Here is a 26,234-nt window from a genome sequence, read left to right as displayed (position 1 = left end):
TATATATAATTTTTTTTTTACAGTCTATGCTATCGCTCGCACACACACACACACACACACACACGCACGCACGCACGCACGCACGCACGCACCCACGCACGCACGCACCCACGCACGCACGCACGCACGCACACTTAGGAAAAAAACAACCAAAAACAGACACACACAAGGAAAAAAGTTATAGTCTTTTATAGTTGTCATGAGGAGAAAACAAATTGCACGTTGCAGGTAAACTCAGGGAGTGCAGAATAACAAAAGTGACTAAAATAATCTACAGCATAACTATCCTTCATCGTTCACAAAATAACAGCCGGGTTCAACGGGTTTCCTGCCTTAGTGTAGTAGTATGTGTTTCTTATTGTACGTTGTTGTATTGTAGGAGGGGAGTAGAGGTGTCAACTCCCACTGGGCAGAAACAATAGGGGAAGTGTTCAAATATTGACCACGACCACGTCACACACGTTTTATGACTGTCTGCAGGCGGGGGGACACGTCTCAACGCTGCCGCTCTGTGTTTACTTTAGTTAAGAGTTTTAACAATCCAGTACCGGCTTCCCGCCCAAAAACCTGCCTTCACAGCAGATATATAGCACTGTCTTTGTCCATTTACTCATGGATTAGCCCATTCAATCCGGGAACGCATCTGTGTCATTTTAGAATTCTTTGGCTATTAAAAAATAGCAGATATGCAAGTTCCTAGCACGGCACTTGTAGATCTGCTATTTAAAAAAAACGAAAAACGCAAATCTTTGAATATGTATTTTTTAAAGCGAACATTTGTGACTCAAATCTTTGCTTCTGGAGGATTCTACAAATGACTTCTAAAGTCTTCTAAGTTAAAAATAAAGTAAAATAAAAAAATAACACAGATGCTATCCCGGTCTTAATGGATACAAAATAAAATGTAACGACTGGAAAAAAAAGTGTATGTAGCCAAGTCCTAATGTGCGATTTATGAAACAGTGTCAAAGGATTGTTTAGGAAACCACACTAGTGCGGTTTCCTAACCACAACACAATATGTAAAATGAGGATGTTTTAGTAACCTACTGTTCTACATACTGCCTTCTCCTTCACCTGGTGGTGAAGAAATCGCAGATTGAGGCTTTAACTTTTATATGAAATATACGAGACCATTAAGATTTTATGGAAGATGCTTCTGAACATATTGCGAGTTTGACCATTTAAAATTCTCCAATCTTAAAATAATAACCCAAAATAGCCCATGTAGTATCTACAAGCTCTCTTGTAGAATAGGCTATTTTCGCTGTGCAACATGCTTTCATAGAAGACATGCATTGGCTTCTATGGAATCCAAATGACTGAGAACTTGAATCCATGATTACCTTATAATGTGGGGTAAAAGAATGATTTCAGCTTCGATCGATAAAAATCACCACTGACTGAGTTAATGTTGCCTAAAACATCATTAACAAGTCATGTCTTTTCTCCGGGGGGTTAACGTTCAGCTTGACCTTTAGAATCAATCTGCACTGCTAAGGAAATGCATTAAAATGCAACAATAACGTAAGATTGACCAAAATCAATTACGGCACAAAAAACATTTCGCATGTCGGGAGGCTCAGGACAAGACGGCCATGCAGATTTGAGCAGTCAGACCTGTTCTGAATCAAACTCAGGTTTGACTGTTGTGTATGGAGTTAATCGATGCACACAGGATCAATCTGTCTGTATGAATGTATGTGGGGGGATTCAATGTTATTTGAACCCTTTAAGACCGGGAACACATCTGTGTAATGTTTTGATTTATTTGGCAATGTTTCTTGAAAAGTCGAGATTTTTTTTTGCAAATCTTTGAATATATATATATATTTTTTTTTAATCAAACATTTTAAACTAAATCTTTGCTTCTGGGGATTCTACAAACGTCTTCTAAATGCTAACAGTTCCAGAAGCAAAGATTTGAGTTAAAAGTGTATATATATTCAAAGTCAACATTTGCACACATTTTTTTTTCAAAAATAGCAGATCTACAAGCTCATAGCGCGGCACTCTGTGCAGCGCAATAAGCTTGCAGATCTGCTATTTTTGAATAGCCAAAGAAATAAAACAAAAGACACAGATTCTTTCCCGGTCTAAATGGGGTTAACCAATCTGTATGGTAGACGAGTGGTTCTTGATCATTTTAAATGAATGAATAAAGGACCCCAAGTCGGTATGCATTTGGCCCACAGATCCCCCATTTGATACGGTTCTTATCAATGGGACCTTAATCTACACTGTATAAGGTCCTCAGTCTTAATTTAACTCTGAGCAGTGTACAAATGGAACCGATTAAGGGTCCATTTGGTTCTGGGTTGCAGTTGCAAATGCTACTGTGACAGCATGCAAAATAACTTTGCAACAGTCAAAAGGTGCGTGTATGTGTACAACACAGAACACAGTACAGCAGGTTCAAAGACATAGTATTGTGAATGTAAAACATGAATATATGAGGTGAAACTGATGAGTTATATAATCACAGTCACTACAGTGTTGGACTACCATGCGTTCTTGTGATATCCTATATGATCATACAGGAACAGCAGAAAAACAAAACTGAATTGAACCCCAAACTCCCAAATCGTTTTCTTTTTTTTTTAAACCCCAAAACAGGGAGGAAGGATTTGAATACTTATTATAATAATTCACACACCCGGTAATGTTAAGGGAATGAGTCTAAAGCCATCAAGGTTTCATAAAAATAAAAAAGATTGTAAAGTTTTCTCCTTTTTTTTGTGCAAGTTGCGACAACACCGGGCGAGTGTGCAGAGAAAAGCTTGCACGCTGAAATCCTGAGTGTTAATTCAACTCTCTCTCAATTAACACTTTTAACCTGTCGTCCCTATTTAGGGCATGTCATTATGGACCAACATTTGCAAAATTTCTCAAAAGATTCCCCCAAATTTTCAAAGAATCTTGGAAAACAGTGAAAATAGCAGATCGATCGACAAGCATCACGATGCGTTGCGAGCTTGTAGATCTGCTATTTTCACTGCATGACAACAAAGAAATAAAATAGGGCTTACAGCAAAATTACACTTTGCAAAATGTAATATTGCAAAACACTAATGTTTTTGGATTTTACTATTTGAATATCCGGATCTGCGGATCTAGTACAGATTTTCTTCCCAATTGAAGGAACTATTGAAGATATTTGGAGTTACAAGTTTGGTAACTACACTACCCAACCCTCTGCTTATGAGCCTTTGGACACATATGCACACTACATGACTCCATACACATCTCAATCAGAGGGCCGCAATGGAAACAAGCAGTAAGCTTTTTTTTGTTTTGTTATCCTTTTGATTATGGTGGGTCAAATGTATGTTATTATGGCATATGTGTATTTCATGATCAATAAAGACATCGATCAATCGATCAATCAATCAATCAATACCAAAGTGTCAATTTGCTCATAAAAATAACACTCAGGATTTTGTGTTCTACCAGGTGTAGCCATCATCAACAACAATAACAGCAGACATAATCCAATGAAGGAACCATTGTTTTTGGCATCGCTTTACTAAGGTTTTCTGGGTTTTTGGGGGGTGGGGGTGGGGGGCGGGTCATGGGGGAAAGAGGGGAGGGGCGGGACGTCCCATCCATCTAGCGGCAGCGGACCCCCTTGTTAACGACTGCAATGGTTCTCAACGTCAGGTCCGGGGACCATCAGGGTACACTCTCAGAGTTGCAGACCCGTAAGGGTCCATTTGGTCCCACTCCCAACTATCAATCATTTGGCTGGGGACCTCCTCAAGGGCCCCCTTAAGCAGTGGTTCTCAAACCTTTTCCTGTCAAGGACCTCCAAAATGATATGTATTTGGCCGCGGACCCCCATCTCAAAATATTTTGTTCCAGGGACCCCCCAGAAGCAAATATTTGAGTTACAAATGTTCACTTTAAAAGAAAATATATATATTCAAAGATTTTCACGATTTTTCAAAAATAGCAGATCTACAAGCCGCGCTATGAGCTTGTAGATCTGCTATTTTTGAATAGCCAAACTATAAAATATGGTTAGTGGTTCAAATGATTGTGACACTATGACTATATTAACTAATTTAGCTAGATGGGGACCCCCAGGTACCCCTCCAAGGACCCCCAGGGGGGTCCCCGAATCCTACATTGAGAACCCGGCGCGCTACAGGCAACAAGAGAGAGAGAGAGAGAGAAAGCCTCTAAATCCCCACACGCTCCGCTAACAAGTGAGCGCACGTGTCACACAAAAGGAAGGAGACAATTGGATCATAAAGGAAAGGCCAAAGGTCACAGGGAGGGGCGGGGCGGGGGTCAGATGTTTGTCAAACGCAGGGAGGGAGGAGGGAGGGAGGGAGGGAGGGGGGATTGGCACATGGGAGTTAAGGAGTTTAGAGGCGACGGGGTGAGAGGTCAGGGGTCAAGAGGTCGGGGGGGGGTCAGATTTCAGTGCATGGGCGCTTCCTGGTGGGGCGTGTCCTCAGGCTGCTGGGTCATCAACGCCGCCTCGGAGGCGGAGTCGCTGTTGAACTGATCGCCATGGGAGGGGGAGGGGCTCATCTTGGTCTGAGAGAGAGAGGGAGAGAGAGAGTGAGAGAGAGAGAATTGTTTCACATGTAAGGATTTTGTGTTAGAAGGTAAATACATGTACCACGTGTCTATATTAAAAGGGCCTCTAGGGTTGGGAATCCGGAATCTGAGGAACCGGAGGAACCGGATCCGACATTGAGGAACCGGAATCGGTTCCATTACATAGTGGAACCGGTTCTGAAAACCGTTTTTATCCCGCGGTCACAGCCTCTGTTTGTGTTGTTCTGTCAGACCTGGGATGTGGATGTGTGTTAGGGCTGGGTGATATGACGTCAAATTACATTATTTCGCGTCGATTTGTCGATTCGTCGATTCGTTAAATGATTATTCGATTAACCTTACTGAGCAACATTAAGTCGGTTAGAGGTGAATGTTTTGATGTGTTTTTTTTATGTGCCTAGCCCTATAGTGTCCGTACATGTGTACGCATGTACGTGCCTGCGTGCTTGCGTGCATACATGTGTGCGCGCGCGTGTGTGGACTTGGGGGTGGCGTTTTAAAAATGGAGTCAGGTTAGTGTGCATTTCATCTCGGCACACCAATAGATGTCATTGATTTGCCTCAGGGTGATTGATCCCTGGCTATATACAAGTAGAATCTCCACACCACCACACCACTGGTTCTCATACGTATCTATGTCAAGGACCCCCAAGTGTGTTTGTCCGCAGACCCCCATCTGAAAATATGTTGTGTCAGGAAATGCAGGAAATATTAGATGAAAAAATAAATTGCTGATCTACAAGCTCACAACGTGTCACCGCGTGTTGTGCGCTATTTTCACATAGCCTTTGTAGGTTAAAGTGGTTGAACTGATTTTGCTATGCTATGTTAACACATTTTTCAGGGGACCCACAGGAACACCCTCTAGGACCCCCCCTGGGGGTCCCCGGACCCCAACTTAGAGAACCACTGTCGTACGCAAACACATCACTACAATACATGAACAGGTTTAATATCTGTTATAACATATCATCGCTGTCGGGTGGAAACCGTCTATGTCCAAAATCATTACTTTAATGGAAATGAGGGAAAAAATTATAATCTGCATTGCAATGGATCTAATGTAGTTATAATTTAGTCACAAGCTCTTGTTAATACATTGGTTCAATATTTATAAAACCCATAGAGACACACTTTCAACCTGGTGTTGAAACTTTTCAAAAATAGCAAAAATACCAGATCTACAGTACTTAAAGGGTAAGACCACTTTGGTGGAGGTTTGGGTTGTGTTGAGGCTTGCCATGATGTAACTCCAAAGGTGGGCAAGAAATAAAAAATAATTGCTCCATTGATTAGAAATTGATAATTCAAAATATGCTCCTCATTGACTTACATTGTACGGTAAAACAGTATAGAACATCACCAAACCCAGTACTGTTTTTTTTTATTTATAAAAATGTCAACTTCCTGTTGATTTTGCCATTTTTAATAAGTAGAAAACCTGGACTGGATCCGCGGATCCGGATCCAGATCTTCAAATAGTAAAATCAACAGGAAGTTGACATTTTTATTTAAAAAAAAAACAGTACTGGGTTTGGTGATGCTCTGAATCAGCTATGTTTGGGTTCATTTATGTGCTAAAAGAGTGACTTTGAGAGCTGTTTTACCGTACAATGTAATTCAATGAGGAGCATATTTTGAATTATCAATTTATAATCAATGGAGCAATTATTTTTGATTTCTTGCCCACCTTTTGGAGTTACATCATGGCAAGGTAACTACAGTACACAACCCAAACCTCTACCAAAGTGGTCTTACCCTTTAAGCTCACAAATGCATCACATCACAATGTATTGTGAGCTTGTAGATCGGCTATGTTAGCTACAACACTGTCATATACTATCATATCATTCTATCAAATATAAAACAGGGCATTAAAACAATATAAACAGATGAAATATGGAGATACAAGGTTTCTGCCCGACAGCAACGATATGAGGTTTTATTGTGTCTGTGGTTATTAATATGGTACAAAATTCATTTCCACCGAGTGGATAAAAAAAGGCTTTGAATTCTCAACATCACATGACAAAAATAAACATCTTGAACCCAGACATGGCAATTAATCATTACTTATAATATATTCTCACCTTCAGTAGTTAAAAATGTCTTCCCCTACTGTAGCTTCATATAAATTCTAGTCTTGTCTAGTGTGAGGGCCCAAATTGTCCCTCTGGGATTAATTAAGAAATTATATCTTCTAGTCATTAATTTTAGAAGCTTGCTGCTTATTTTTAGAGCTTTGTGTTGCGTTACCTTTAACGTCCCCACTTTCTCCTCGAATGACTTGAAAGGCGGCGCGTTTCTGTGGGAGAGAGGAAGAGGAGGGAACACTGGTGAGCGACGGCGACCAATGAAAGCAGAGCGAGAGCTGAACACTGGTGACCGACGGCCTGACTGACCAATGAAAGCAGAGCGAGAGCTGAACACTGGTGACCGACGGCCTGACCGACCAATGAAAGCAGAGAGAGAGAGCTGAACACTGGTGAGCGACGGCCTGACCGACCAATGAAAGCAGAGCGAGAGCTGAACACTGGTGAGCGACGGCCTGACCGACCAATGAAAGCAGAGCGAGAGCTGAACACTGGTGACCGACGGCCTGACCGACCAATAAAAGCAGAGAGAGCTGAACACTGGTGACCGACGGCCGGACCGACCAATGAAAGCAGAGCGAGAGCTGAACACTGGTGACCGACGGCCGGACCGACCAATGAAAGCAGAGCGAGAGCTGAACACTGGTGAGTGACGGCCGGACCGACCAATGAACGCAGAGAGAAAGAGCTATGAGGGAAAATAGGGAGAGAAAGAAAATGTGGGGTTTTGATTGAACCCTTTGTTACTCTGAGAGTGTACAGATGTAACCAAATGAAAGTGCGCTCTCAGATTTAAAGGGATATTTCACTTTTAAACAGCTCTGCGGTACTATTAAGGTCTACTCTGGCTTCTACGTGCACCCCAGACAGTTTTTAAGTTGCTTGATTCAATAATTTAATATTTGATATTTATTTGATCGGACATATAAACCCATTGTAACTTCAAACTCCATTTTAATCATGCAAGACTCATTGAAAACACACGTCCTTGGTTCTGTGACTGATATTGTCCTTCTAATGCCAGAAGGGGCCATTTTTTCAGTTACTTTTTTCATTTTTTGTATTATTATTATAATGTTTAATACAAAAAAATATAAAAAAAAGAAACATTATTTAAAAAACACAGACAATGTGTATAAACGAGTCTTAGAGTTTAAAGTTTCAATCTATTCATACAGTAAGTTAAAAATGGGGCGTGTCAAATATCTAAATAGTGAATCAAGCAACTTGTAAACTCTCTGGGGTGCATACAAGCCTGAGTAGACGATACAATGACCCCAGAATATCTTAAAGTAAAATACCCCTTTAAATGAACACTCCGGATTTGACTGTGGGCTCATTGAAAAAGGGGAGATGGGACCTCCAGTGAAAAGCGTGCCTTTTGGACATCCTGTCACTGGATACGTGTCACAGACTGATCTTAACAATACAGCAGCTTTCCACTGTGACCCTGTTCTGTTCACTGCTCCCTCATCACACCCACTTTCACACAGGAAATTTCCACAGGCTGCAGAACGCAAGATGCTAAGAGCCCGGGAGGAAGTCCTGTCCATTTTGTTTTCTTAGAAATTACACGTATTCTCTTTCAATAAGTGGGACCGTGTCCAATCGATAACTCTCCTCTAATAACGCACCATCAGTTAAAATTACTATTGCACATTTGTGTGCCTGGTGAAACCCTAGGCTGAGTTTGTTTTCCAGTTCAGGTAATGAAATACAGCACACAAAAAAACATGGCAGGCTGCATAAGGCTGACCTTATAGTACACAGTGATGTAAGCCATGGTGAAATGTCAATGACGGCCACATTAATTTGGATTTGGCCGCAGACCCCCGTCTGAAAATATTTTGTGCCAGGGATCCCCACACAAGATGTGTGTTGTTGAAATGTTTCAAAAAAATATTTAAAACATTTGAAAACAATTCAAGATTCTTGAATATATGGGTTAAAGTGGTTAAACTTATTTGGATGCTATATTAGCTCATTTTGCTGGGGACCCCCTGGAACCCCTTCAAGGACCACTGACGTAAACAACACAGCTGCAGCTAATCAAATTAATAAAGGGTGTGTTAGGATATAGGTGTGGTTTACAATGATGTTGACTAGCATCTATGCTTGTACATTTAGGTGTGGTTCTGGACACACCTAAATGTAACACACCTGTTATTAACCTGATTAGCTGTTGTGTTGCTTATGCTTACTAGCCTGCCATGTTTTTAATCTGCTGTAGTTTTCAACCTGAACTAGACAACAAACTACAATATCAGCCCAGGGGTTTCATGCCCTTTAAAAAAGAGCATGTTTTGGTTCTAGGAAAATGCTGAAGGACAGTGAATTGTGGGACATTCACTAACAAATTGCTTTGAAGTCAAGTCATGCGCGTCGGCCATTTGGTAGCTAATATTTAACTGCAGTGGCTTTATAGCCAACCAGCACGGAGGGACTCTCTCAGATACCCCAGGCTACAAATCCTAACATTTCTTTACAATACTCCTGTGTGCTACAAAACGAAACCACCTGCAGGCGCTGAAAACCGTATGGGACTAACCCTCTTCCATGTTGTAGCCTGAAATGCACCATGATACATTAACCACTAGAGCTGACCGGTATATACTGTCTGTATGTATGTTTGGCCAATATATTCTGACTTTATTTGACTTCAATGGTAGAAATTATGCAGCTAATTTTGCCTACATTTTTAACACTTTAAAAATGGGCAAAAATAGCCGGTACGGAACATACTGTGTAGGTAATGGGCGGTAAGATGACTCTTAAAAAGTGGCATATTTGGAACCAAAAAAAATTCATTGGTCAGGCTTTAGTGAGCACAAACGTTCCTTACCTCATGACCGGCATGCTAGCCGAATGCTGTATTGTACGAGTGCTATTCGACAGCATTAAGGAAAACAGAGAGAAAGAGAGAGGAGTTAGTACAGCGTAGCAGTGGTTCTCAAACGTTTTCATCAAGGCCCCCTCAAATGAACATGGATTGGCCGCCGACCCCCATCTGAAAAAATGTTGAGCCAGCGGCCCCCATACAAGATTTGTGTTGTTAAAATGTTTCAAAAAATATTCCAAATGTTTCAAAAAAAAAAAATCTAGATTAAATCGAAAATAGCTGATCTACATGCTCACAGCGCGTTGCTACGCGACACGCTGTGAGCATTTAGATGTGCTATTTTCAAAAGGCAGATGTATATAGGGTTACATTTGTTGAACTGAGTTTGCTGCTATATTAACTCATTTTGCTGGGGACCCCCTGGAACCCCCTCGAGGACCCCTGGGGGTCCCCGTAACCCCACTTTGAGAACCACTGCAGTGTGGCACAGGCTGCCAGGGCGGTATTGACACGACAAAACAAAACAGCAAGGAAGAGAAACAGAGAACACTCATAGGTTAAAAGACAGTGGCGAGCATGTCTGGAAAAACCCTGGTTTATTCGGTGGCTCTATACTGCAGAGCCCAGCAATCCTTTAAGTCCACATCTTCATCCAGATAAAAGTGTGTATGTGGACTCTATATGATGGGCTAATCCTCCTTATTAGAGGGGGGGGGGATATCTTTGTCATCAAAACGTGAACATAAAGCCACCCCCGAACGCAAGCGTACACACAAATCAACCCCCCCCTCCCCAACACACACACACGCAGTGGTGGAAAGTGACTAAGTACATGTACTCAAGTACTGTACTTAAGTACAATTTTGAGGTATTTGTACTTTAATTGAGTATTTCCAATTTCCAATACTTTTACTTCTACTCCACTACGTCTCAGAGGAAAATATTGTACTTTTACTCCACTACAATTATTTGACAACTTTAGTTACTAGTTACTTTGTGGAGTTTGATTATTATTACGAAACATACATTAACCACTTCAGCCATATATATATTTCAGCCTTTTGAAAATAGCCGATCTACAAGCTCACAATGCGTCGCGAATCGCGATGCGACCCATTGTGAGCTTGTAGATCTGCTATTACTTTTACTCAAGTACATTTTTTATTCTGGACTTTAACTTTTTCGTAACAGAGTATTTTTCCATCGCAGTATTGATACTTTTACTTAAGTAAAACATGCGAGTACTTTTTCCACCACTGCACACACGTTTATATTACCATAGCTTACTTGTGAGGACATCAACATTTTTATTACCCCTTAAGCCTGCGTGCCCACCGCAGAAAACAGCAAATCAACAAGCTGACAATGTGTCACAGCGCAACGCGTTGTAAGCTTGTAGAGCGGCTATTTTAAGGTGCGCTACGCAGTGGTGCGCAACTAAGTCTAAATCAGGCATACAGTAAATACAACCCCTAAACCCCTAAACCTCTAAATGACTAATCCTAACCTGAATCTTTTCCCAATTCAAAGTCTAACTCTTGGTAGATCTATTATTTATTTATTTTTTACCATAAAACAACCAATTATTTTGTGAGGACCAGGAAAATTGTCCTCATGATGTTTATTTCGCAAATTGAACTATGCTCGTGGGGGCATTTGGCTCTTACAAGTATAGAAATACAAGCCCCCACCCTCAACCCCCACACGTGCACATACACACGTTAATGCTATACACTCTCCCTACACCTGGAACGGCTACAGGTCCAGGCTAATACGTGAGATTGCATTTCTCAGCACGCTGCGGCTTTGGGGCCCCTAATAATCTCGTTTGGAGCCCGCTGATCCACACAGACAGAGAGAGAGAGAGAGAGAGAGAGAGAGATTAGCATCTAGGGGGGAGGGTGTTTGTGGTAGTGGGGTGTCAACGGTGGTGGAAAGTAACTAAGTACATTTACTCATGTACTGTACTTAAGTACAAATACTTGAGTATTTCAATTTTTTGGACCATTTATTCAGGCATGCAAACAGCCCTGAGGTGAAAAAGGTGACAACATGTTGTTTTCTTTCGGGTCAGGTGTCACACAATTGCCCTATATGGGTTCAAAAAGGTGACTGTAGCTGAAAAGTGACACTTTTGCATTTATGCTTCTGCTCCACCACATCTCAGAGGCAACTACACCTTTTTACTCCGCTTACTCCTATTATTTCAAAACGTTATTTGCTAGTTACTTAGTATCTACAAGTTCACAACGTGGCGAGTTGTGATCGTGTGGATCGATTTTAAAATGTTTGGCGAAAAAGAATCATGGTGAAATGGGCCATTCACATGAGTACTTTCAGTATATTTTGACGCCAATACTTTTGCACTTTTAATCAAGTAAAATTTTGAATATAGGCCTTTTACTTTTATTTCTATATTATGGTATTGCTACTTTTACTTAAGTAAAAAAACAGTTTTCAACAGTTTTCAACTGGAACCAGCAACTTCCTACCACCCAGTAGGAAGCATTTGTATTTTCTTTCTTTTTTTATTTTTTTTACCTGAACCCCAACTGTTCCCCCGCCTATTCTAGGGGCGGGGGGAACATTCGCCAGAAATAGACAATCTACAAGCTCACAACGCGTCACAACGCGTTGTGAGCTTGCAGAACGGCTATTTCTGGGCAAAGAGACGTGGTACTATGGGAGGAAACGACAGCAGTGGTAAGTCAGGTCCGTGTCAGTGAGGACAGAGGGTTTCAGTGGTTACAGCTGGTATCACAGCGCTAGGGATGGTAAATCATTTACATCAGCACTGCCAGGGGCCCCCCGGGGGGAGCAGTGGCAGAGATAAGGAGGGTTACACGCACACACTCGCACACATTCGTATTACTATACTTGAGAGGACATCAACATCTTAGGATGGCGATTTTATGAGTGCCCTTTTTACAATAATTTGCCATTTTTAACCCTAACCCTAATCTGAAAATAGACAATCTACAAGCCTACGACGTGTCACACTGCAACGTGCTGTGAGCTTGTAGATCTACAATTTGTATTGGTTAATAATAATAATATCTAAAATGTATATAGCGCTTTTCCAAGTACCCAAAGACGCTTTACATTTGGGGGGGAGGAAAAAACAGCAAAAGAAAATCTACTTTTTTTTAAAAGAAAAACACTAAGAAAGGGCTAGGACTGTGGAATAAAATCAATAAAAACAGTGGAATGTGAGACAGGGGGGTGTGCAGTATAGCACACAATGTGTTCTTCTCAAATTCTACAATACTTGTGGGGGCATCTGGCCCTCACAAGTATAGTAACACGCACGCACGCACGCACGCACGCACACACACACACACACACACACACACACACACACACACACACACACACACACACACACACACACACACACACACACACACACACACACACACACACACACACACACACACACACACACACACACACACACACACACACACACAGCGCGCTCCCCCAGTACATCTAACGGCTAGGCGCTCCACTCAAGGGCACTTTGCTTGGATGTTGAGGTAGAGGGGGTGGGGGTGGGGTGGGGGTCTCTCGTCCCTCTCGCCACCAACCAGAGCTAACCTGGCCCGGTCACGGGGTCTCGCACCTGTGACCTTAGGGCCCGCAAAGGGTCACTTTCTGCATCCCCCCCTCCCTCCCTCCCTCCCCCCGCCCACCCCCCAGCTTGTGGATTAAGGGGGGGTGGGGTTTAGAATGGGGATGGATAGAGGCTGGGTGCATTATGGCCAGTAGAGTGGATAGCGGGTGAATTAAGAGAGATTATTACAGCTACAGAGTCGATGGCGGAAGGAAGCAAGTAGATATGATTAGAATGCATGCACTAGACACAGGCTAACGCTAATGCCCCGCCCACCGGGCCAGAGAAATGAGATGGGGTTGGGTTTATTTTACGGCGGGGGGTTAAGTACGATTAGTGAAACGCACAGTGAAACGCACAGAGGTCATATACCCTATAGTGTCCCTCTTTTGGGGCATGTCATTATAGGCGGAAATAGCCGATCTACAAGCTCACATGCGACGCGTTGCGAGCTTGTAGATCGGCTATTTTCCCTGTGCGACGCCGTTGTGCGACAAAAAGTGTGCAAACGTGGGTAAGTGATATTTATTTTGTTAAAATAAGTGTTAATTGCTCTATATTCTGATAGTAATCATTGCTACAGAGTGTTTGTTCAGTAACAGGGGTCTTCCTAGCCTCGCGTAGCCAGACTATATCACTGCGTGGATATGAGTGTCTGGTGCTTCCATGCGGAAGTTTTTTTTTTCTCCCAAGGGCGGGATCAAAACAATGGCCCTCGACGCAATTGGTTAGACCTACAACTACCAATTACAGTCTCCCATATTCGAATACTGGGCCCTGATTGGTCACCCACGTCTTCTGGAGCAGGAAATGGATTCTCTATGGAGCGGTGCAAGACCCAAATCGCAGAGAGCTATTTTTTTTTGCACTCGCAGATTCGTCTGGTCCCAGGCTAGGGTCTTCCTGTCTCTCCAGCTCTTTGATGCCAATTTTATCCAATCAGGAGAGAGAACTCAGGATAAACTAGTGCAATTGGAAGTGATGAAAAAAAGGGAGAAAAAAAGAAAACAGCAAAACAAAATTGGAAAACTATAAAATTGAAGCCGATAAATGATCTTCCCTTTCCTTATTGGATAAAATTGGTATCCCGACATTTTATATAACTGAAGAGCTGGAGAGACTTGGAGGCCCATGTCACTGATCAAACACTCTAGCAACGATTATACTATCAGAATATAGAGCTTTATTCTTAAAAACAAAAATAAACGCTTTTATTTAAAAATAAAATATCACCATCAATATCAAAACATCATCATTATGTTCATTTAAATTAACTCTCTGAATTGTACAGTGTAGGAAAGAGCAAAGAGTTGCAGTAGCAATCATAGAGCGTGATCTACAAGACTTTCAGCTGAAGCGCTAACTAGCATGACTCGACGCAGCCTTACCCTGAGACATTAATGGCATTAGACTGCAACCTGCAAATACCAAAGCATGGGGGTCAATATTAGTACTGTTAGATCAATGGTTTTCAAAACTTTTTCATGTCGAGGACCCCCACATGGATATGTATGAAATATTTTTGTACCGGGGACCCCCCCATACAAGATTTGTGTTGTTAAAAATATTCAAACATTTTCACATAATGTTCAAGATTAGTTTTTGAAAATAGCAGATCTACAAGCTCACAACACTTCACATCTCGACGCGTTGTTAGCTTGTGGATCGGCTATTTTCAAATAACAGATGCATAGTGGTTGAACTGATTTTGATGTTATAATAACTAGTTTTGCTGGGGACCTCCTGGAACCCACTCAAGGACCCCTGAGGGTCCCCACACCCCACTTTGAGAACCACTGTGTTAGATGTTTAAAACCCTTCACAGTTGGCTGTGTCACGGGGAACAGGTGACATTTGCCAAGGTGACTTGGTGGACAGACAGACAGACAGACAGACAGACAGACAGACAGACAGACAGACAGACAGACAGACAGACAGACAGACAGACATGCAAGATGCACCATTCGCTGTCAATCTCTGTCCATCAAGCTGTCAATCTCATGCACTTATCGGTTATCTGATGGAATGTTGTTTCACAGTTATAGGCGCAGTAAGTGATTTTTGTTTGTTAAAATAAGTATTAAAAAGCTCTTTATTGTGATCGCAATCATTGCAATAGAGTGTTTCTTCAGTAACAGGGGTCTCCCTGTCTCTCCAGCTCTTTGGTAAACAAAAGAAAATGCATTTTTCAGGTCAGCAATTTTGTTCAATGAGGAGAGAGAACATAATACAGGAGGCAGGATAAACAAATGGAATTGGAAGTGATGACAGAAGGAAAGAGAGCAGGCAAAATTGGAACTGGAACACTGTACACTTGAAGCTGATAAATGGGTACGCTTTCTTGATAGGATGACATTGGCAACCCACCAGAAAATGTATTTTCAGCGGACACAGGGAGACCTCCGTTACTGAACAAACACTCTAAAGCAACGATTACTATCACAATATAGAGCTTTCACTACCTTTAAAGGGGAAGTGCAAGTGATGTCAGTGTACTAAAATGACATCATTTCAGTCTACGGAACACTAAAAATACAAACATTCACTTTTGTATGTCTTGCCAATCTTACATGCTCCACCTGTCTTTCCCTTCAGTGATACTTACTGTAGTATGCTTATTAGTTGAACTATAAAGCCATTATGAAATTATTATTATAATGAGGCCGATCTGTTTGTACAGTATGTACAGTATATCACTCAGTCCACCAGAGGGAGGTGACAACACCAACACATACGGAACTCACTGCACAGAAACCCCAAATGGAACTTTTTGAGTGTTAACAATAAACACTTGTTGGTTTGCGACTAGTGTTGCAACGGATAATCAAACTAATCGATTAAATGAATCTAAAATAATTAATTTGAATAAAATAATCTGATTAAAAATTTAAAAAAAATAACTGATCTACAATTACAGTAGAGTGGCTAATTTCAAAATGTTTCTGTGACACTGCTGTACGCCTAAGTATAAAATAGGGCTTGAGTGGTTAATCAAACAATCAATTTGGTTGATAAATAAATAGAAAAAAAGAAATGCATTTCCTGATACTTGCAGCCCAGTTTGCAATGCAAAATATGTCATGGAGCAGCTTTGTAGGACAAAGTATAAAATCGTCTCTGTCGGGTGGAAACCTCGTATGTCCAAAACTGTTACTTTTCAGGATTCAAATAAAAAAATAGCAGATCTACAAGCTCAAGCGTCGCTTTGCGCCGCGTTTCGAGGTTGTGGATCTGCTATTCTTTTATACTTTTGTGTGACATTGTAGTATGATGAAGTAGGGCATTCATTTACAAAAGAAATCACAAAACGTTAGAATATGGAGATAAGAGGTTTCTGCCCTAAATAGGACTTGAGTGGTAACGACTTGTATTTTTTAAAATATTTTATTCTAAAAACAAACAAACAAAAACACTTCTCGATTATTAGATGAATCGAAAAGGTCATCACTAGAATAATCTCCACAGATAATCAATAGTTGCATCCATATTTGTGGTGTGTGTGTGTCCAGGAGGATGTCTCACCTGACGTCTTCCAGCTTGCGGCTGATAGCAGAGCCCATGCTGGACAGTGCTGCCGTGGCCTTCTGACCCGCTTGGGACAACGTCTCTGATGTCTTCTTATAGCTGGGAGGAGGACAGAGAGGGACGAAGGGACGAGAGGGGACAGACAGACAGAAGGATGAAGAGATATGATACAACGTTAATGTCAGATACATGTGTTTGCTTTGAACACAACACAATAACATTTATAACACATCATTGCAGGCTGAAAGTCTGCTATTTAGTGTGGAGTTCAACATTCCTATGGAGAAAAAATATATTTTTAATAGGAACAACAACTCAAAGGAGTCCCTATTTTGTCATGCCATTATGGGGAAAATGGCAGATCTACAAGCTTGTGAACTTGTAGATTGGCTATTTTCGCACCCCCCCATCGTTTAGCGAAGTATAACATAGGGCTTAAGTGGCTAAAAGTATTAATATTAGCAATGATTACAATCACAATGTAGAGCTATTTAACATTATTTTAACAAAGAAATAATAACTTACAACACCTTTAAAGGTAAAGTGCTATTTTAGGAACTCATAGAAACACTGCATGACATGATGCTTGCTCCTGTGTTACAGTTATGTTTGCTTCCAACCATATTAATCAGAGTTCATTCTGGGGCCATTTTGTGAACATGATTAAGTTTCAGTTGTTTAACTGGATCTTCAGCAGGTAATAATACAACTTCCTGAATTTCTATTAGGTCAGCTATTCATGGGACTTTCCACAGAAACCACCAAATAGAACATCATTTGCAGAGTGCAAGAGGTTCTCTAGCTGCATTAAGGTTTTGTTTTGTGAAATAGTTAATACTTTCCACAGGAACTTTGAACAACACACCACAACGACAGAGATGCTAATCTTACAAATTCATAGTTCATTGTATATCTGCTATTTTTGAATAACCAACGCTAAAATCTAAAATGACACAGGTGCTTTCCCAGTTTTAATGCCCCAAATAAAGGTACGAGTGTAAAAGTAGTTACACAAGCACAATAATCTTACGGACTGAATTAGAATTGAAATAGAAATGTACTCGTATATCTATTTTGTGATTTCTGTCTCCGCCAGGCCGAAAGGCATGGCAAGAGAGTATGTTTTCTAATCTCTGGCACTGCGAAACTGTGCACACACATGCCAAAGCAGCCTAATTTTTCTGGTCATAACGCCACCATGAGGCCGATTTTTGCGAAACACATGTTTTAATGTGAAATTGTGCACACACTCCCTGGAAGAAGAAATGCCACCCTTTTCACAGTGGCCTGTTATAGCGCCACCAGCAGGTCTAAATTAGCCTCAAATCATGAATGCAGATTGCCGTGAAAGGCCTAAGAAGAAATGGCACCCTTTTCACCTATTGGCCTATTATAGCGCCACCAGGAGGCCATAATAACCTACCTGACCTGGAGGAGACCTGTGCTCCGAGGAGCACTTTTTCTAGTTCTTTCTATCTTTTTTCTCACCCTTCCCATTGGCCGCCCACTTTGAACACCTGTGCGTTACCCAACTCTTTGAAGACAGACAGTAAGCATCCTCATTTTAGTTCAAACGGTGTTCAAAAAAGTGTGAAGAAAGGAAGACATCAGAGAAGAGTCTTGCTCATTATCCATCATGCTTTCTGTCTGTCTCTCACACAGGCCAGACACACAATATTCTCAGAGGAGTCGTAGGCCTATATGTCTGTCTAACAAAAACACTTGCCAACAGTGGAGAGCAATGACTTCAAAAGGACAACACAAGAAACCAAATGGGTTTTTATAGATCTATTTCCCACTTGACAACATAAATATTCCAAATGGGTCCCAGTGTATTTCATGTTGCAGTGCATCAGTACCTGGCCCAAGCTGTTCCCTAGCAACGCAATTCCACTCTTGTCACATAGCAACTGAACACTACCCACTCAGCTACAAGGGGCCGCCGCAGCTGAGTGGGTAGAGAGGCCGTCTGGTAATCAAAAGGTCACCGGTTTGTCTCCCCCGGCCCACCCATGTCTATGTAGGCATCAACTGCATGGGTGAAGCTGAAACTGAAACTTTTATACTAACTTAACTTAACTTTTTGGTACTATAAGTATATTATGATGCCAATACTTTTGTACTTTTACTCAAGTAACATTTTTAGCTTGTGGCTTGCACTTGTAACAGAGTAGGCTTGTAACAGAATATTTCTATATCGTGGTATTGCTACGTTTACTTAAAGTAAAACATCAGAGTACTTCTTCCACCACTGGTTAGCATGAGCATGTAGTAGTGTCAAGCCTAATTTTATGCTCCGTCAAAAATAGGAAACATAAATATATACATATATATTTTTTTTAAATATTTTTGGGGGCTTTTATGTCTTTATTTGGACAGGACAGTAGGCTGACAGGAAATGGGGAGAGAGATGGGGGGAGACATACAGCAAAGGTCGTCGGGAACGGGAGTCGAACCCGCGACACGCTGTCGTGCTGGATTACCAGCTTATGTCGTATGCGCCTAGACCGCTAGGCCAGCGGACGCCCCCTCTATATTTATTTTGTATCAAATATCGGACCTACAACCTCACAACACGTGAGCTTGTACATGGGCAGCAGTGGCTCAGGGGTAGAGTGGCCGGTAGAGCAGCTTGATGGAAGCCGTGAGGTTTCCAGTTCGATCCCGGGCTCCCCCAGAAGAGTTAGTGTCGAAGTGTCCTTGAGCAAGACGCTGAACCCCTAATTGCTTCCGATGAGCAGGTTGGTGCCTTGCATGGTTTCCTCCGCCATCGGTGTATGAATGTGTGTGTGAATGGGTGAATGTAATGCACAATCTATGTAAAGCGCTTTGGATAAAAGCGCTTTTACATTGGCTATTTTCAACACGTGACACCGCGTTGTGGGACATAATGGGGCCTTACTGTACGTACGCTGTGGAGACCTCCTGAACCTTACTGTACATACGCTGTGGATGTGGTGACCTCCTGCCAGCTCTTGGTGATGTTCTGTTTGAGCTCGTTGAGTGGAGTGATGCCCAGCTTCCTCTTAATGTCCGCCAGGTGCTTCTCCTTGGCTGCGAGCACCTGGGATAGAGTCTGAATCTCATCCTCCACCTTACAGCGCACACACACACACACACACACACACACACACACACACACACACACACACACACACACACACACACACACACACACACACACACACACACACACACACACACACACACACACACACACACACACACACACACACACACACACACACACACACACGTTTAGTCCATTCAGTCCGGGAACGGAACGGAATCTACAAATATCTTCTAAATCTTAACAGGTTTCTGAAAAACCTATGTTGCTTTAATATCAGTGGTTCTCAAACGTTCATGTCAAGGACCCCATGATATGTATTTACCCGTGGACCCCCCCATCTAAAAATATTTAGTTCTAGGGACCCCCAGATGCAAAGATTTGAGTTACAAATGTTCGCTTTATTCAAAGATTTGCACAAATTTGCTAAAAAAATAAATAACAATTACAGATCTACAAGCTCATAGCACTATGAGCTTGTAGATCTGCTATTTTTGAATAGCCAAAGTATAAAATAATGGTTATATAGCTAAAGGTAAAAGGTAGACCTTTGAGGGTGTGACACTCATTCGGCTGGTCTCTCCCAGCTGCATGTTCTGCACTGTACGTTGGTTAAATCAGTGGTTCAGGGCAAGTAGACATTTAGATGGGGCAAGTACAGTAGAGACTTATACTTGTCCTGGTGGTAGAGGTGGGCAATAAACCAAAAATTTATCAAAACAGACATTTAGAACCAATAACCAACTTAATTTTGCTCGTGTAGGTTAATCAAATAATCAAGAAGCACGTTTTTATATCAACGAATCAATTATTGTATTAGTCTGATTAACCCTATTATTTAAGCAATGATGGTGTGTGCAATTCTTTTGAAAATAGCCACTCCATAAGCTCACAACGTGTCACATTGCGTTATGAGCTTGTAGATCAGCTATTTTCGAAAAATATTTATAATTGTAATTGAGGAAAAAGTTTGAAATAATTGCGATGTTGATTTGAGGTCATATTGCCCAGGCCTACCTGCAGGGAAAGCTTATATTAATCCCACCGGGGACATTCAGTGTATTATTATTATTATCATCATCATCATCATCATCATCATCATTCTCTGCTGCTAACCTTGACGAGGTCTGCTTGCAGCTCCTCCCGTTCCTCGTCTGTCAGGGCGGGGGGCGACGGGGGTCCGCTGACCGTCGTCACTGCATCCTCCCCCAGCTCTGGAATGCTGTCTGGACGCTTCTGAGGACCTGCAGGAACACCACCGAGAGAGAGAGAGAGAAGGAGGCAGGAAGGAAGGATAGAGAGAGAGAGCGAGATGGGAGGAAGGCAGGGAGAGAGAGAAGGGTGATGGAGGGGAAACAGTGAGGGAGGAGATGGAGGAAAGCATAGAGAGACAGAGAGAGGTATATAAACAGATGGAGTAGGAAGGGAGAGAGAGAGAGAGGAGAGAGGAAGACGAGAGGCAGAGAGAGAGAGGGGGAGAGAGAAATTGATTTTACACCTGTGTGAACTGTATGGGTGAGCCTCGCTTATCACAAAAAAACAAAAACTAAATGGGGGGGGGGGGGGTAGAAAGACAGAAAAAGTAAAAAATAAACTGGGGTCCCCTCAGGGTTCCTTGAGGGGGTTTCAAATGGAGTCTCTAACTCTTGAGAGTGTACAGGTCCATTTAGTTCCATTAGTAGCCTACACTCTCAATAGTTTTGGGGGTCCTTGGAACTTAAAAACCACTGCCCTAGGTCACATGTTGTAACACAAAGTGTCACTAGAACACTAGTAGTAAACAATAAGTACCGTAATGCCCTTTGAGAAACATACACGATATAGCAACACACACCTTGGCACACACCTGCATGTCTACACACACGTGTAGCAGTAGTGGCTCAGAGTCTCTGCCTGAAGACCAAAAGCCTAATATCACCCCCAGCCAAGGACAAATTGTCCTCTAGGCTATGGCAGTGGTTATCAAACTTTCTCCTGTCAAGGACCCTCAAATTGACACTAATTAGCCCGCTGACCCCCATTTGAAAATATATGCCAAGGAGGACGCCCATAAGAGAAGATTTGTACGGCTCTAGCAGTGATTTTGAACCATTTTAATCTCAAGGTCCCCCAGTTTGACATGCGTATGGCTACGGACCCTCATTCAATGGCATTTCTATCTCTGTGACCCCAATTTATATTGTAAAATCTATGTTAATTTAATTCTGACTATCTATCATTCCTAACTATCCTAACTATCTATCATTTACCTGGGGACCCCCTGGAACTTCCTCAAGGACCCCTGGGGATCCCCAGACCCCACTTTGAGAACCAATGGGCAAGGGGGTAAGGTGTTTGTCATTAGTGTTATGTCCAGGGGCGGCTGGTATCAATGGGCTAGTGGGGCTAAGCCCCCCCCTATATTATTGAAAAAAAAAAAAAAAAGTTTAATTTTTCTTTTAATTTTTCTTTATTTTATTTTTTTTAATTGTCTTTATTATTAAAATGTTATTAAATGTTATTACATGTTATATATTTTTTTTAGAATAGATTATTTTACATGCTGGTGGAACCTAGAGCAGCAACAGCATCAAATAGTTACAAGGAAAACACTAAATATGTCAAAATGGGCTGATTTCTTTTAGCCCAAATCAGCTTCCATTGGCTTTCATTGAGTTGAGTGATTGACAGCTGACATGACACGCCTGCTTGATTTACTCACCATTGGGGCTAACTTTTCTTAGCCCCAAAGCTCCGCCCTCACTGGCTTTTGACCAATGAAGGTGTACCTGCGTTTTCTGTGCTTTGTTCTGGGAACAACACAGTGTGTGTGTGTGTGTGTGTGTGTGTGTGTGTGTGTGTGTGTGTGTGTGTGTGTGTGTGTGAGAGAAAGAGAGAGAGAGAGAAAGAGAATTCAACTGCCCCTAGCGATCTAACGGTAAGGCTGGCGGACATGACAGTGGATGTGTTGGATGCAGCTCAAAGTGAACTTTACTCAGGTATCTAGTTTGTTGCCGTACGACCTTCCTAGACCGAGTTATTAAAGAAAAACGGGCGACAATGGCCAAAACTCAATCGAAAATCCGCGATCGAAAATCGGCAAAAGTGGCCGTTTTCAAGATGTTTTGGCCATTATCTCTGGAACGGAAGGTCCAATCTGCTCAGTTCAAAGCTTGTTTAATGCGTGACTTTGAGGATATTAAGCTCCTAGCGACACCTTTACGGGGTTTTGGGGTTTTTGGGCCTAAAAGCAGTGGTGGAAAAAGTACTCAAATTCTTTACTTAAGTAAAAGTACCAATACTGCAATATAAAAATACTCTGTTACAAGTAAAAGTCCAGAATAAAAAATTTACTTGAGTAAAAGTACAACAGTATTGGCATCAAAATGTACTTAAAGTACCAAAAGTAAAAGTACTAAATATTTGAAAATAGCAGATCTACAAGCTCACAACGCGTCGCGATGCGACGCGTTGTGAGCTTGTAGATCGGCTATTTTCAAATAGCCTTTCCTAAAATAGGTTTAAAGTGGTTAATGTATGTTAACTTTCATTATATCATAATTTATATCTGAAAAGTAACTAGTAACTAAAGTGTTCAAATAATTGTAGTGGAGTAAAAGTACAATATTTGCCTCTGAGATGTAGTGGAGTAGAAGTAAAAGTATTGGAAATTGGAAATACTCAAGTGAAGTACAAATACCTCAAAATTGTACTTAAGTACAGTACTTAAGTAAATGTACTTAGTTACTTCCCACCACTGCCTAAAAGTATGGTAATTGTTCGGACCGGCCCAGTAGGGCCCAGTTAGGGCCAGGCCTTAATTTTCAGGCCTGTGGAGAACTCTTAGAGAGACAGACAGACAGACAGACAGACAGACAGACAGACAGACAGACAGACAGACAGACAGACAGTGTGTCTGTCTGTCTGTCTGACTCACTGACTCACTGACTGACTGACTGACTTACTTCCACAGTATGATTTAATTTTTTTGATATAATTGATATCAATGCTGAAATGCATGATATCATGCTCAAATGCTCTCAGGCAGGATGCCATATGTGCCATCACTAGTTGATGTGTGACTGACTGATTTGTATACTTTTGTCTATACTTTTGTCAAATAAAAGTATATTTTCCTAAATCTGGATGTGTAAACTATACAGATTATTACTGTGCACATGTACTATATAAGATAGCATGTTTGAGCATAAATATGCATTTTGAGAACCCAAAAAAAATCTGAAGCGCGCATGCTTAGCCCTCCCACCCAAAGTTCCCACCAGCCGCCACTGGTTATGTCCCTTCCTGCACCGGAGACCTGGGTTCGAATTCCGGGCGTTACACATGCATGCCGAAACATACAGTACATGCATACTCTACAGCAATGCCTCCCATTTTATTTGTCCCACACTTGCAAAAACATTTTCCTCTTTCACCACACACACACACACACACACACACACACACACACACACACACACACACACACACACACACACACACACACACACACACACACACACACACACACACACACACACACACACACACACACACACACACACACAGGTCTTTGATGTAGTCTCTAGCTAATATGAGCAGCAGAACATCAATAATACAAGCAGAGTGTGGATGGAGACGTGGAGAGATGTGGGGGTCTCTGACAGCGCTGGGGGTCCACTGAAACTCAGGTCATTAGGAGCCGTCACTCACACGGTCTGACCTGTTCACCCGCACAGCTACAGCACCGCCGCACTAACCTGCCACCGAATACCACTCTTTCATTGGATAAAACCCACTCTCATTGATTTTAGGGTTGAAACATGAGAACGATGGACACAGCAGCATGACAGTAGTCAGTGGTGGAAAGTAACCAAGTACATTTACTCAAGTACTGTACTTAAGGTAGGGTAAGTGATATTTTTTGGTTAAAACAAAAAGTATTTTGTTAAAAGGTTAAAGCACTATATTCTGATAGTAATCATTGCTATAGAGTGTTTGTTCAGTAACAGGAGTCTCCCCGTCTCGCCAGCTCTTTAATACATTTTCCGGTAGGTGTAAAAATCTCAGCCAATCAGGAGAAAGAACCCATTTTTAAGCTTAAATTTTATAGTGTTCCAGTTCCAATTTTGCCTGTTCATTTCTTAGTGTCATCACTTCCATTTCACTTGTTTAATCTATATCCTGATTGAGTTCTCTATTGGATAAAATTGGAAGGGGTGTTGGAAAAAATCGATCACGATTCTACTGTTGGACAATTCAGAATCGATTCTCATAAATAAAAAGAAAAATGGGGGGGGAGGATCTTGGATTTACCTTTGTGTGTTTACATTATTATCAGTTGATAAAACCTTTACAATTATAAAAGCTACATAAATGTACTCTGTTCTCATGCCAGCAGATTGGAGTAGATCCTGAAATCCTATGTTTTGAATCAAGAATCGTTTTGAATCGAGAATCGTTTTGAATCGAGAATTGTTTGTTTTGAAAAACACGTCGCGGTGCGACGCGTTGTGAGCTTGTAGATCTGCTATTTTCAAATAGCCTATGGTATAAAACAGGGCTAAAGTGGTTAATGTATGTTTCATAATATCATAATTCATTCCTGAAAAGTAACTAGTGACTAAAGAAAATCACTTACCCTTACTTTAAGTACATTTTTGGGGGTATTTCTTTTACTATGAGTATTTCCAATTTTCAATACTTTTACTTCTACTCTACTACATCTCAGAGCCAAGAATTGTTTTTTTTATCTTTAGTTACTTTAGTTACTTAGTCACTTTTTAGATTTTGATTATTATTACAAAACATACAGTAACCACTTCAGCCCCATATATACTTTGGCTATTCAAAAATTGCCGATCTACAAGCTCACAACGCGTTGTGAGCTTGTAGATCTGCTATTTAGATCTGCTATTTACAACATACGTTTTTTTTTTTGAACCTGTTAGGATTTAGAAGACATTTGTAGAATCCCCAGAAGCAAAGATTTGTTCGCACTATGAGCTTGTATATCTGCTATTTTTGAATAGCCAAAGTATAAGATAATGGTTAAAGTGGTTAAAATCTAAAATGACAGATGCTTTCCCGGTCTTAATGGGTTAAGACCAAGAAGAGGTCAAAATAACATAGAAAGCAGACTTTACCGTCAATGTACAGCACAACATGCAGCTCTACAGGCCCACTATCAGACATACACAGGGGGGAAAGGGCAAAATGATGCCACTTAAATCTCATATTAGAGTTCGATACCGGTATTGGAAAATCTGCCGATACTGCCTGTTGCTAACAATGCCGCTCGGTATTGACCGATACGCAAGTTGCAGGTATCAGAATCGGCAGGGAAAAAATGGTATCGGTCATTTGGTACTCAAAATGTCCTTGAAATCAACATACAAATGGAACACGCACACACATGGAACCATGTGGATCTTGAGATCCATATGGGAACCGAGTTCCAGCCTCTATGACATCATTCAGCTATGATATATTATGTAAGACATATGACTCCAAATTCTGGCAAGGTTTCTTTCAGCCCAATGAGAAC

The 26,234-nt window shown here is 41.4% G+C and overlaps 1 protein-coding gene across 5 annotated transcripts in view; it reads right to left on the bottom strand.

Moving 5' to 3' along the window:
* The window catches only part of tpd52 (tumor protein D52), a 327,212-nt gene that overhangs the window by 273,763 nt on the left and 27,215 nt on the right, over positions 1 to 26,234 (bottom strand). For 2 of the 5 annotated variants that reach the window (XM_080443287.1, XM_080443284.1), the window contains exons 2-8: positions 20,825 to 20,952; positions 19,584 to 19,732; positions 16,636 to 16,737; positions 14,502 to 14,531; positions 9,504 to 9,545; positions 6,825 to 6,873; positions 188 to 4,544 (exon numbers count right to left, since the gene is read on the bottom strand). In XM_080443287.1, the coding sequence (XP_080299413.1) occupies positions 4,425 to 4,544; positions 6,825 to 6,873; positions 9,504 to 9,545; positions 14,502 to 14,531; positions 16,636 to 16,737; positions 19,584 to 19,732; positions 20,825 to 20,952 (620 nt within the window). In that variant the 3' untranslated portion in view covers positions 188 to 4,424. Of the gene's footprint in view, positions 1 to 187; positions 4,545 to 6,824; positions 6,874 to 9,503; positions 9,546 to 14,501; positions 14,532 to 16,635; positions 16,738 to 19,583; positions 19,733 to 20,824; positions 20,953 to 26,234 lie in introns of those variants that run through there. The other 3 variants (XR_013934101.1, XM_080443285.1, XM_080443286.1) reach the window with 3 other exon arrangements.

The sequence above is a fragment of the Gymnoscopelus braueri genome, assembly GCF_963280865.1.
Source record: "Gymnoscopelus braueri genome assembly, chromosome: 11".
Lineage (NCBI taxonomy): Eukaryota > Metazoa > Chordata > Actinopteri > Myctophiformes > Myctophidae > Gymnoscopelus > Gymnoscopelus braueri.
This window is presented reverse-complemented; position numbering and strand designations above follow the sequence as displayed.